The sequence below is a fragment of the Teleopsis dalmanni genome, chromosome 2 (assembly GCF_002237135.1).
Source record: "Teleopsis dalmanni isolate 2A chromosome 2, ASM223713v2, whole genome shotgun sequence".
Taxonomy (NCBI): domain Eukaryota; kingdom Metazoa; phylum Arthropoda; class Insecta; order Diptera; family Diopsidae; genus Teleopsis; species Teleopsis dalmanni.
In genome coordinates this window covers 47,862,503-47,875,366 of record NC_051847.1, presented here as the reverse complement: position 1 = coordinate 47,875,366, position 12,864 = coordinate 47,862,503, and the positions used below count along the sequence as shown (strand labels likewise).

The 12,864-nt window shown below is 28.6% G+C and overlaps 2 protein-coding genes across 2 annotated transcripts in view; both read left to right on the top strand.

The window, feature by feature from the left end:
• Positions 1–12,864, top strand: part of LOC119686344 (5-hydroxytryptamine receptor 1D-like) — a 121,342-nt gene that overhangs the window by 76,043 nt on the left and 32,435 nt on the right. The gene's annotated exons all lie outside the window — the stretch shown is intronic.
• LOC119686345 (peptidyl-prolyl cis-trans isomerase A1-like) lies at positions 8,058–9,089 on the top strand. Its single transcript, XM_038100914.1, has one exon. It carries the CDS (start codon positions 8,169–8,171, stop codon positions 9,039–9,041), a length of 873 nt encoding a protein of 290 aa, XP_037956842.1. The 5' UTR covers positions 8,058–8,168; the 3' UTR covers positions 9,042–9,089.

Sequence of the window (12,864 nt, the reverse complement as noted above, 5' to 3'; positions counted from 1 at the left end):
CATATGTACTTCAGATTGGAAAGAAAATGCTTATTTAGTAGAAATATAATCTGTATAAAAAGTATCCCAAATTTTAAATTTGTAAAGATATACTTTCGTAGTAAAATTGCAACTTATAACAGAGAAGTTGCGAGTTAAAAGATGTTAATTTTAATACTTAAGTGGTGCACAAAAAAATCAATAATACTCTAACGACCCTATCAATACGTCTCTTCAGTTCGATGTCACAAACGACGAAGAACTAACCAATTTTTAAAAGAGTTAAATCATCCTTGGCCTTGATTTTAATGTCATAGAACATGTTTAGCCCTTCATAAAACAGCTAAGGCCTATTGATAAAAATCGAAAACGTAGTAATACTGTAATTGAAACAAAGGAAATTTGGTCCAAATTAACTCTTGATATTGCTAGCTAGTCGCCAGCGAGGTTGCAGGCAGTTATTAATGCCAAAGGTGCTGTAACTAAATATTAATTATATTAATAAAAGAAGCATAAGAAATTTAAAAAAAAATTTTTAATTAAGAAGAAGGAAATGCAATTAATGTCGTGTATAAATACTTTTAACGCGAAAAAAATGTGTATGAATACTTTTGACAACTTATAAGCATCAGTACATTTCTTCTATTTCTGTAGTATGAAACGTTATCTTTATATTATTTATATATTTATATATATATATATATATATATTATATCGTTATATTATTAACTAATTGATTTTCTGTTCAGAAGCATACTCAGATAAAGGGGGGTTTAAAATACTGACGCCGCTTTATAAATAAATCTAAGGACTATGTTTATACATTTGGGGAAGGAATATACACTAATGTAATATAATTGTTTTGTAAGATAAAAATTATTTGAACTATTGAAATATTTGAAACCTCTTCTTATGTAAATTTAAGTGTACCTCCATTTGATATTGACATATCACTGTTCTTCTTTTCAATGATTAAATTTTTTTATAAAAAAACTTAAACTTAAACTCTTAAATATTATTAACTCTTTATGGTATTGGTAGTTTTTTAATTTTGAGAAATATAATTTTGATATGGCTAAAGTTTAAGATTTTTTTATTCGTTTTGTAGGCAAAAGTTGCTGGTTGAAAATATAAAATCAATTGAAACAAAAATCCATACTAAAATTATAATAAAATGTTACATATTTTTATTTGCAAATTTACAAGTATATTAATTTGAGTCAAGTAATTTTGGATATATGAAATATATTAAACGCCATCGGCGCTCATTAATTTCCAAACCGTAAACAGTGGAGAAAAAATTGAAGTTGAGCATGTGAGTGCATGTTAGTTGCTTGGAAATATTTAAAATTAAAAGGATCAGGACTATGTGTAGTATGTAAACGGATTGTTGAATTTATTCTCATATACGAGTATGTATTAAAAACATTTGCCATGGTAATGTAGAGTTATTTTCGCTTCGCTGTAAGCCAAGTATTTCAGATACACAGGCACATGTTAAAATACATTTAAAAATAGTCACTGCCACATTGAGGAGAAAGTTTTGGTAAGAAGTTCTGGAGCTTTGTGGTAACACTACACTGTAATCGGATATGACATTTTGGTCCCCTGGGGTGCACTTGTAGATTATGTTTTTATTAAGCTTGTTTAAAGTTAATACCAGACATGTACGGATATTTCATTAAAATATCTCTAATATGTAAATTTGGTTCTAGAAAATTTTAAGTGAAAATATATTACTTTAGCAAAAAGGATTATTAAAAGTTTTTAATTTTATTTGGATTTAGGCAGGCAGAATTTCTTTACATGTCGACTTTTTCGTATGTTAAGTACATACATGTTCTGGTATAGACGCGATTACAACTATGCATTAATATTAGTTACATTAGTTTAAGTTGCTGAAGCTATGTGTCTGTAGTAGATCTTGTATCACAAGTGGTTATTTTATATATAACTAGATTTAAATTTATTATATATTTTTTTTTTACAAATGTAATTCTGGAAACCATATCTCATTAAGTTAACGTTACCGTTTCCGCTTCCGCTTCCGAAACTCTCTTGCTTAATGTAAGTCATTTCAATGACATATGAAAAATATTTTTTTTGCTCTCATTTCGTAACATTTGTTAATGGCATAACTTGATGAACTGCACACGTCATCGTTTCGACTGTAATGCGCATATATTTTTAACAGAATCCCCTCAGGATATGGTATGTTGAAAGAATGATTAAGTCGTTGAGAACTGCAGCATCTGTGTGTTCTAGCTCGAACCTCAACAGCCTGTTGAATGTCGTTTAATTACACGACGACTCGACGACTCAGTTTAATTTTAAATGCTTGATGGAACAAAATGATTAAAGGAGATCCTGTCATATCACATTATTTTCAATGTTTTTGTTTGAAAATTAAGAATTTCAGTATAGTCTCAATGGTTGCTCAGGTGTACTCGCTCATAATGAACATGTTAACTGTTTAAATATTACACATATATTATGTATAATTGATGCATGAATCATGTCTTTTTATAATTTACATTGGTAATTATGTTGTAATTCAGATTCTTTAATTTTAAAAATTATTGAGTTGAAACATTTTGACTGAATTATAATTAAATGATTTTTAAATGGTATGAATTGTAATGGAAAATTTAACATCATTTCGAAATAAGTGATAATTACATTAATAAATCGAGTGTTGTTCATAACAGGATTATAGTGTTCATATAGTTTCAATAAATACATTTAAGCTATTGTTCGGTTCAATAAATTAAATTATAAATTAATAAAATTTATTATTATTTACTTGAACTGAATGAAATTGAAAATATTTTGTGTAATTAACACTTTCATTAGTAAATTAATTTTTATAAAATATTTTTTTTTTAATAAATTTTTTTCAGTCATATGTCGTTCTTTCCTTTTTATTAAGAAAATTAATTTATAAATTTTTTGGAATTCATAGAAGTCATGCTATCTAGAGTGTCATGGGCGCGTAGAAATTGTCTTTTTTGTGCTCTATTTTAATAATTTGCTTTAAAAATATACAAATGTTGACATTTATTACTGAATAATGCTATAACTATAAGGTTTATATATATAATAAAATTGCTATAAATTTCAATATAATACAATTTTTTTAAAATGAAGTGAAATAAAGTTATATGCGAAAATTGACAGGCTATCCTACTTATCACTATCTAATCTTAGAGTAATCAGTCTCCGCACGGGGAGGTACACAGATCTAAGATCAATCACTGAATAATCATGAAGCATGAGATGGGTGGGACCCTATAGTACCCCCAGCTATCAAAGAGTAAAAGTGCCCAGTTGCGCTGACTTGAAAAAAGGATCAACATACATACTACTGCTACTACTACTACTACTAGACTGCTTTGTCTAAGTGACAAGGCACAGATAGTCTTGGCTCTCATGACTAAATTTGAGCCGACATATTTTTTTCTCTCATTCTCAATTTTTTAATTTGTATTGAAATTAACAACAATTTTGCTCATGACACTTTACATAAAATGATCTTTAGTAAAAACATATGATGACGTCAAACGCAAACTACTTGCTAGTTTTTTGTAACTAGATATAGTACTAAGAAACTTTGTTATGTACTTGCTTTTTATAATGTTTGTAATAATAATAAAGATAAAAAAGATATATAATATTTAATAAACTAAGCTGACATTTCTTAAAGAGTGATAATATTTTATAATATAGTATAATATTTAATAAATTAAACTGGTAATTTTTTAAAATTGATTTTTAAAGTCAATTATGATTAAAGAAACTGTTTCTTAATAGAAACTAATTTACTACTTTATTTTTATTTTAATAGTGAGGTTTTTTTGTACAGTAGCAAATCATAACAATAAAATTTTATTATTTTTGCTGACCATACAGCTCTTTTGACTATTAATACCTATCATCAGTGATCTTGGATATATTTCCTATATTAATTATTCATTAATAATTCTTTTAGAGTGTAAGTATCAAGGATTAAATTTGTGTCTTGCCAAATTTGAAGCTCAAAGTCAGTGTTCTTTAGCCAATTGACCTAGAGCCATATAAAACTTGTATCTTTAAACTTGGAGTTTTGTTATTTTACTATTTATTACTATTTTTGAATAGTAGTAAATCACAACAATAAAATTTTATTATTTATAAGTTAATTGACTTTTTGGCTAACCATACAGCTGTTACGAGTATTGCCAAATTCCCATCAACAGTGATCTTGGATATATTTCTTATAACTAATTATTCGTTAATAATTCCTTCAGATTGTGAGTATTAAGGATTGAACTTGTGCCCTTCCAAATTTGAAGCTCAGAGTCAGCGCTCTTTAACCAATTAACCTAAAGGCATACTTGACGTGTATGTTTAAACTTGCTAATTTTTGTTAATTTATCAGAATGAAATATATAAACCAACTTTAGAATCATGCAATTAATTAATTTTAGTTCTTTTTAATTGTTAATTATATTTTTGAAGTTTCTTTGTTCTACTCGCATTTTTTTTTGATAAATCCAAAAATAATGTAATCAATTCTATTAGTTTGTAAGATTATTATTTTATTTCTAAAGTTTATAATTATTTTTGCATTTTAAATAGAATATTTACTTACAATTTCTCCATTTAATATTATTTAAAAAGTAAACTTTATTTTATTTAATTAAATAATGAATAAAATTAGAATAATAAAATTAAAATAAGTAATAAATTGTAAACAAATTCAAAAGGAAATTTTATAAGTGAATATTTTCATTGTCATAGTGAAATGAATTCATTATACAGTATCCTGATAAGGCTTTGCTAAAGGAAGCTTTAGCATTTATATTGTATGAATGAATGGAAATGTCCATTGTGTGGCTAAGCAGACTTGGTTTGTGTATTCAAGTAAATTCATAATATATTGTAAAATATGTAAAATAGTTGTAATATAAACACTGACTAACGAACACAGGACACCGACCACTACTTAATAACACCTCTGGTGTAATATAATTTAAAATTCTCTTTTAATTACAATATAATTCAAATTTTATTATTTCATTAATTGTAAAAATTAAGACAGCAACATTAACATGATTATGTGAATTATCTTTTGACATGAAGTGACCTTTAAAAAGCAATAACAATGGCAATGGCAATGGCAACTGGCAACTGGCAACTGGCAAAAAATCCGCAACAATATAACAACATCAAGACAATGGCGGCAACAACAATGACAACATAAATTACAACAATTATCTGTGAGCGTCAACAACATACCACAGCAACGTACTGGCGCTGCTGGCGTGTACGAGTACTTTGCCGGAGAGGATATGGAAAATTATCAGTCAGTACAGTTACGGATACGAAGCTCTGTGTTCCGTGGCCTTTCACTTTAATCTTTTCGTTCAGTCACTGAAATGGGTAATTGCCTTAATTTTTGCCGATTTAAAAATTTTTTCTGTGCTTTTTTAAAAATAATACTCGAAGTGTATATTTCACTTTATCAACTTTTGTTTCATTCTCGTATCTTTTATGCTTTTCAGTTTTCAGTTTTCAGTTTCAACTTTTCACTTTTCACTTGCTTTTGTCCTAATTTACTTTATGCTACATAAAAGATTGCAGCGAAACTACAGAAATTGAATATTAAAAACAACATTGCTCCTGTGCGAACGGCAAATGGCTGCTGACGATTGAAATATATAGGAGCCACTCCAGCTTCTGAATTTGCATTTGTTGTGAAATTTGGTTTTAAAAAATCCTCCCGCAGGTTTGTTATTTTTTGCTTTCGTATTCCCTAAAGGAAAATTATTTCATTTTGATAGGAGTATGAATGAAGACGAATTTGCATCCAATGAAGTAGACTTTAGCGGCAAAAATGGTCTTTTGAATTTATTTAGCACAGCCCAACTTCGCTTTATTCGATTCTATTTAACGCCAATTTAATGGAAGTTGTTTAAGTTGCTTTATAAGTGCATTCCACTTTGATGTGTCTGAACCCAGTTCATTAAGTTTCTTTTAAAGTTTAAACACTCTGTTTTTCAAAAATCATTGATTTATGAACTTCACGTTAAATGTTTAACTTTCAGACGCGTTTTGTATACAAAATCATAAACATCATTACTTAGTAATTACTAAAGTAATATAGTAACACTTTGAAAATGTCCAATACGCAAATATTTTAGAGGGACCAATGGGTCCCAAGGTATTAAATTGGTCTTAGATGAAGTATTTATTCCTTTGAATTTTTTTAAAATAATTGATTAATAAAATTGAGATGTAAATATAGTACTCTTGATTTTAACGTAATAGCACTAATCTAGTCACCTTAAAATTCACACATATATACATATAAAAAACATCAAGCCGTTCTCAAGCTTAAATGAATCATATTATATAAGTAAAATATACCAAGGCTATAATTGCTTTATTCAAAACCGAGGTGCTCGCAGACCACAAATTCCAAACATGGTACTAGGAAGGACTTCAATGTGGTTTATTGTATTAACGCTCCGAACTCTATTTTTTTTTTGTAAAGTACTTATACATTTATTTATTGTATCTTCTCTTACACTGCGACTAACAAGAATTCTAAACTTAAATGGATACAAATAGCAAAAAAAGCACGGCAAGTGCTTTGAATGGTGTCATTTAAAAAGTACAAAAAAAAAGCGACCAAACACCTGAAACTTGATTACGGAAAGTTTGTATAGCCTTGGTTACTTGTGGAAAACTACGATTAACCATAGCTTCATCACCTGTCAACATGAGTTCTAAGCCTGGACTTGTAGTCCAAACAAATTATATACGGACTATAAAGTAATTAAAAAGAAATTTGAATATTTTCTAAGACCCCTGATGCTGAGTGCGTGGCAATACTGAATGAAATATCATAGTAGGTCTTTGCAGGTTATTGGGATACCAGTAATGACGTTCAAAAAACTCACCCGTTCAGCAAAGCAATCATATCATAAATATAAAACTCAAGCTTGCACGCTTGTTGAAAAACAGAACAGATCCGTAGAGTGGGCAAAAGGGTTTATTATAACCTGTTAAAAAATGGAAAAAAAAACTAATGTCATAAGGAAAAGGAAAATTCAACGAATTATAAATTAATCTCTATAAACTAACTATAACCTTTGCAATTATGTAGAGTAAGAACTTGGAGTGTCTTCATAAAGGATTTAGTACTAAAATAGTCTATCCGTGTCTATACTTACTGTAGTGTTTAATAAGCATAGATTTACATTATAGTGGAAGTAATAGTTTGCCTGAGTAAACAAGCACGTTCAAGCTGAAATAATTACATATATGTACTCAGATCATAAATGACTATAATATATTCAGACTTGCCAGGCAGCTAACATATACGTATCGTTTTCAAGATACTCTTTAAGCAGGTTCCGGAATATAATGATATTGGAGAAGGGTGACAAGTTGCTATTTTTCCCTATGCAGAGACGTTTGAACTGCTGTTTCTATTAGTTAGTCATTGTTGAAGTGACTAATAGTCTAGAAAAACGAAAGCAGGTATAGAATAATGTAGACAACACTTAATACGACAAAATTAAAGAAATTGTTAAGCTTCCCAAGTGAGAATCTATCAAAAATTATGATTTCCACAACTTGTCAGTGTTTGGTACTTTTGCTCTCTGGGTAGGAATATCTTCTTATGTATACTTTTGTAGGAACGAGAAAAGAAACAATAGTGAACTACTTATTTTTTGGTTGTCAATATTTAGCTAGAATAAGAGCGCGGTTCTTAGCGAATTATGCTTTAGTAGTCTCACAGACTACTTTTTATTAAGGTTTCGAAATGATTGTATAAGTAATAACAGCTAAGATCGGATGTTAACCAGTGGTTCATATTGGATGCGCAGAAATTGACTGTTTCGAGAGTTTAAGTTTGCGAGCGATCTATAGTGTAAGATAACTTTGTATACATTATTGAGTTTGGTTCAAAATTTTTATTACATTTTTTAAAAAATTTCACTCAATTTCTACTTGTTGGTCATGCTAAAATTGTATATTGGAAACAATTAATAAAATATGTCAAATATAATATAAATCTATAAATAATATTTAAGTAATTCTCATATATATTTCATCGAAATTAACTGTATATTACAATGTTTTAAAACACTTTGGGCTATTATCTATTTTAAACCGTCATAATAAATTCGCTTTTGAAAATGTCTATGCGAACGGAGTCAGAACATCATTTATCCTATCAGGCACATCTTAGGCGAATTAAAAATGCACATAGCATTGTGAAAACTAATCCACCGATTAGAAAGAAACTCGAGAAAAAACTTACCTATTTTGAATTACTTGAGAAAATGAGTGGTAACGTACAACGTAAAACAACATCGCGAACATTTTCAAGAACTCCAGAAGTTATGCTCAATCAGCGTAAAAGCGTACCAGTTCAAGGTAATATCAAGAATAATGAAACTCATAAAATCAAAAGTGATATCCTAGCGACTAGGAAGCGTTCAGTCTATGATGTACCAGCTCATATCTATAGCCGATATGATTATTTGGCGGACTCATGTGACAAACATCAAATGCGTCAACTTTTACGCCCGAGAATATTTTTGGATTTGGAAGTAAAGGGTATACGTTCATTGGGTCGATTGGTTATACAATTATTTACAGAAGCTTGTCCAGAGGTAGTATTGGATTTTGTGCGTGTATGTACCAAACATGATGTAAATAAATTTAAACCATTTCGATTCTTTGCACCTTTATGGTGTGAATCTGAATTACAACTTGATAATAACTCTCTTACATCCCCAAATGCCGAGCACGATATGAATGTTCTGGATCAAGGTATGGGTGCTGGAGTATTATCTTTTCCAATACGATATATACGTGGTTGTGCACATCGTTCTCTGAATTTCTCTATTAGTTTTAAACCTATTAAATCGTTAAATGGCAAACGGATTGCCTTCGGAAAAGTGCGACGTGGTAATTATGTGTTACAAACGTTGCAGGACTATTGTAATAGCAATTATTGTCTCAAACATGATATTATTGTTACTAAGTGCGGCTTGGTTAAATAATATAGTGTTATTTTAACAATTTTGGTACAAAAAAAAAACTAAGTTATGTCAATAACTCAGTTTTTTGTTTGAATTAAAATTGTTCAGTATTTGCTATACAAATGAATAAAATCTGTTTATTTGCTGATAAGAAATATGTGTGCTTTGAATATTTTTTTTTTTTGATTCATTTAATTCATTTATTCTATTACTTCGATTTATAATATTGCAGAATTTATGTATTTAAAATTTAATTCAATGAAATCGGAAAATTGTATTAAAATATTTAAAGTAAATTTTTGCGTAAGCCTGTAGGAGAATTGAAAGTAGTTAAGTAAACAAGTCTCTTGTTTTTATTTATAATGAAATTTTAAACATTGAATGGTATAAACTGATGAAAATTATTATATTAACAATTGCATTTTCATAAAAACATTTTCTAAGTACATATAGAATAGAAAAATATTTTTCCTCGAACAATACTCAATTGAATGAAATCAATTTCTGCGTTGTTTTGCCATGTAAATAAGCCTTAAGGATCACTTTTTCTTTCCCATATTTTCCTTGAATAACACAAAGGACCTTCCTGCAATTCCATCCTTATACTTGGAACATTTTTTCAATTAATTCGGTTTGGTGTAGAATTGGTTATGAACTGCTTCATTGAATTTTTCCAAGTTTCTTATTCAGCACATTTTCCCTTACCAATTTAGCCCACAATGTGGCACAACCGAACATTTTCCAGAAAGTTTTTCACACTTTGGTCTTTTAATTGAAAAATAATTGCGTTACTAAAGCAAATTTACAACTGAACTGCATTTTTTTATGAAAATTTGAATTTATTTAATTTGAAAATGTAATTCATATATGGACGATTTCATAAAATTTCAAAAGCTCTAAATTATCATAATAAAATAAATATTTATATTCGAATCAAATTATTCTAATGTGAAACTGAATTTTGCTTATTAACCGCAATAAATAATTTAGTGCATAAAGAGCAAATATCAAATTGTGGTAAATTTAGCAAATGTTTCTGATATACCATACTATATAAATAAAATGAATATGTAAATATGTATTTACATATATTCAAATTATTAAACATTATCAAATTTAAAATAATTACAGTTCTAAATTATGGAATTTCATACGGAATGCCAAATTTATTGCAGAATTTAAGGTAACCTAAAAAGAAAGTATTTGAAAATAATATTTATTATTGTTATTATAATTAAATAATGGGTTATGAAGCAATATCGACCTAAAAGATCAATTGTGCGCCTAAAAGTACAACTAAAATAATTCTAGACTAATTATAAATCTCGTTATTGCTGTGGGCTTAATTTTACCTATTTGATTTGGGAACTAATATTTATTATGTTCAGGTCTTATGTTGAGTCACTTCAACTGAGCACTTTTAATCTTTCTGTACTGGGGGCTTCTACAGAGTGCCTTCTTTCTCTTTGACTAATTTATGTATTCCTCACAAGCTTTGCTGCATTCCTCATAAGATCTGCATACCGCTCCGTACGGCTAGTGAATATAAACCTATTTATTTATACAAATGGAAATTATTTTGGGATTATTTTTATTTTCAATACAATTAAATTTTCGAAGTGAAAACGAATAATATTAATAACGAAGGTTGCATAGTATATGAATAAGTCGGCAAAGAACTATAAGAATAAAATATAATAAAAAATAAAAAAATATAGCACGTACTCCGGATACAAAAAATGGAAAATGGAACTTTGACCACGATCAGGTTTATTTTTGGAGCTATGATCGACACTAACTGAACAGACAACACTCAGCCCTATAATAACAGCCAAACTGTCATACATTGAGGATTTTGAAACAAAAAATAGAATCTTCAAGTGATGGGTACAAAGTAATGAATGTATTTAGTACTATAACCGATACTTACTAAGCAGAAACGAACACCTCTGCGATGAAGTCAAAATGTCATACATTGAAGATTTTGAAAGAAACAAACGATCTTACAGTTGTGGGTACAAACAGTGGATTATTAAGATCGTAATGAATTTTTTGTGCTATAACTAACACTAATTAAATTGAAGACACTCATCTCTACGGTGATGTAATACATAGAGGATTGTGAAAGAAATAATGAATCTTAAAGTCGTTGGTAGATAAAGTGGAACACTAAGATCATGGTCATCTTTTAGTGGTACAACTGACATTTATTAAGTAGAAGACACTCAGCACTACGATGTCATGGTTACAAAGAATGGAACGATATGATTAGATATACGATAAAAGATTAGACTGATTTTTTTTGTTCTAGAAGCTAAATTTATAAATCTGAGTAACACATTTTGAGTTAATTGCAGTCATAAAAATAATCTCGTTTAGATATCTGGAAGTCATACCTAAATCAGTGTATTGTTTATCAGTCGAGAATGATTACTTTAAAGGTGAGAAAAAAAAAGTTGATCGATGGGTGTTTTTGTCTTTTTATTCATCTTTTTAAAATAAAGTAATGCCAAAAGTATATAAATTAAAAAAATATGAAGTAATTGATCACCTCATCACCTTTAATACTACATCCATTTAATTAAGATTAAGATTTATATAATCGATTTATCTTTTTCTTGATTTGTCATTACCATATACGCTAATCAAACCACTTGTAGGTTAGATAACAAGTGGTTCACAATTACCGCACTATATATTTTCTGAAATATTCTATTTATATTTCACATGTTCGTTTATATTATTCAGGGGATTATACTTGGCATCATTATGTATGTAGTGGACGAATCAGAGGAATATATGTGAATTTTCAATCTTTTTTTTATAACATTTTTAATATTAAAGAATATTTGCAGCTCACATTCACATACATAAGTATTGCTGTGGTTGTTTCATATTTTGGATTTAGTATTATTCTCAGTTAAAGTTTTATACATTATCAAATGCTTTGCTATGTATGCATTATGCTAATATTCTAAACTGGTTACCACTACATCTGGTCTTTAATATTAATACTTATTGATCATCGAAATGTGTAAAAAAACATCAACAGCCGTAATTTTAGTGCAAAAATGAGAATCAGTGTTATGTACTGTATTTGAAAGCCTGTTAATACCTTCTGAATAGATTGGAGTGTGATAGAAAGAATATGGTAACCTCGTGTTAAGGAAGGTTTTTATAATCACGCTTTCAACAGTTTATTCCGAATGTTTGGAATAACTGAAGTTTTGGTAAAATTGTAAAATCGTTTAATTTTGAATACTCTTCAAAACGAATGTTAATATATAAGTTTGTGAATATATATTGATATATTTTAATTTATGGCTTGAATTATACAAGAATGTAAAGCTAAGTATGCCGCAACTAGTGTTTTGTTATGATTATCATTTTGTATTTAGTGTTTATTTAGACACATACGCCGCGACAAATGTGTCTTTATAGATATAATCTCATTGTAAATTAGTATGTATTTAGGCATATATGCCGCTATAATATATTATAACACAAACCAAAGAAAAAGGCAATGAATTAGTACCTTATCGGATAAGTAATAGCTGGTTGGTTGATTTTCTGTCCACGTAGTACATAGGTGCAGTTTTGTAGATATATAGTCTAATATGGGTTTCTAAGTAAAAGTAAAAGCTAATTGGAATATAAAATAACATTTTCTTTTATCTAAAATGATTGTAGAAATATATTGTTTGCAAGGCTAGTATTTCTATATAAGAACAATTAATACTTTTTTTGATTTCTGATGATATTTAGGTAAGCTTTTATTAAGTGTCCTGCATTCGGCTTAGAAGAACTGATTTTCTCACGAAGTAATAAATTTTATTTTTGTTTT

Bases quoted from the DNA above. Each gene is read 5' to 3' on its own strand.
- LOC119686345 (XM_038100914.1), top strand. From the start codon at position 8,169: ATGTCTATGCGAACGGAGTCAGAACATCATTTATCCTATCAGGCACAT.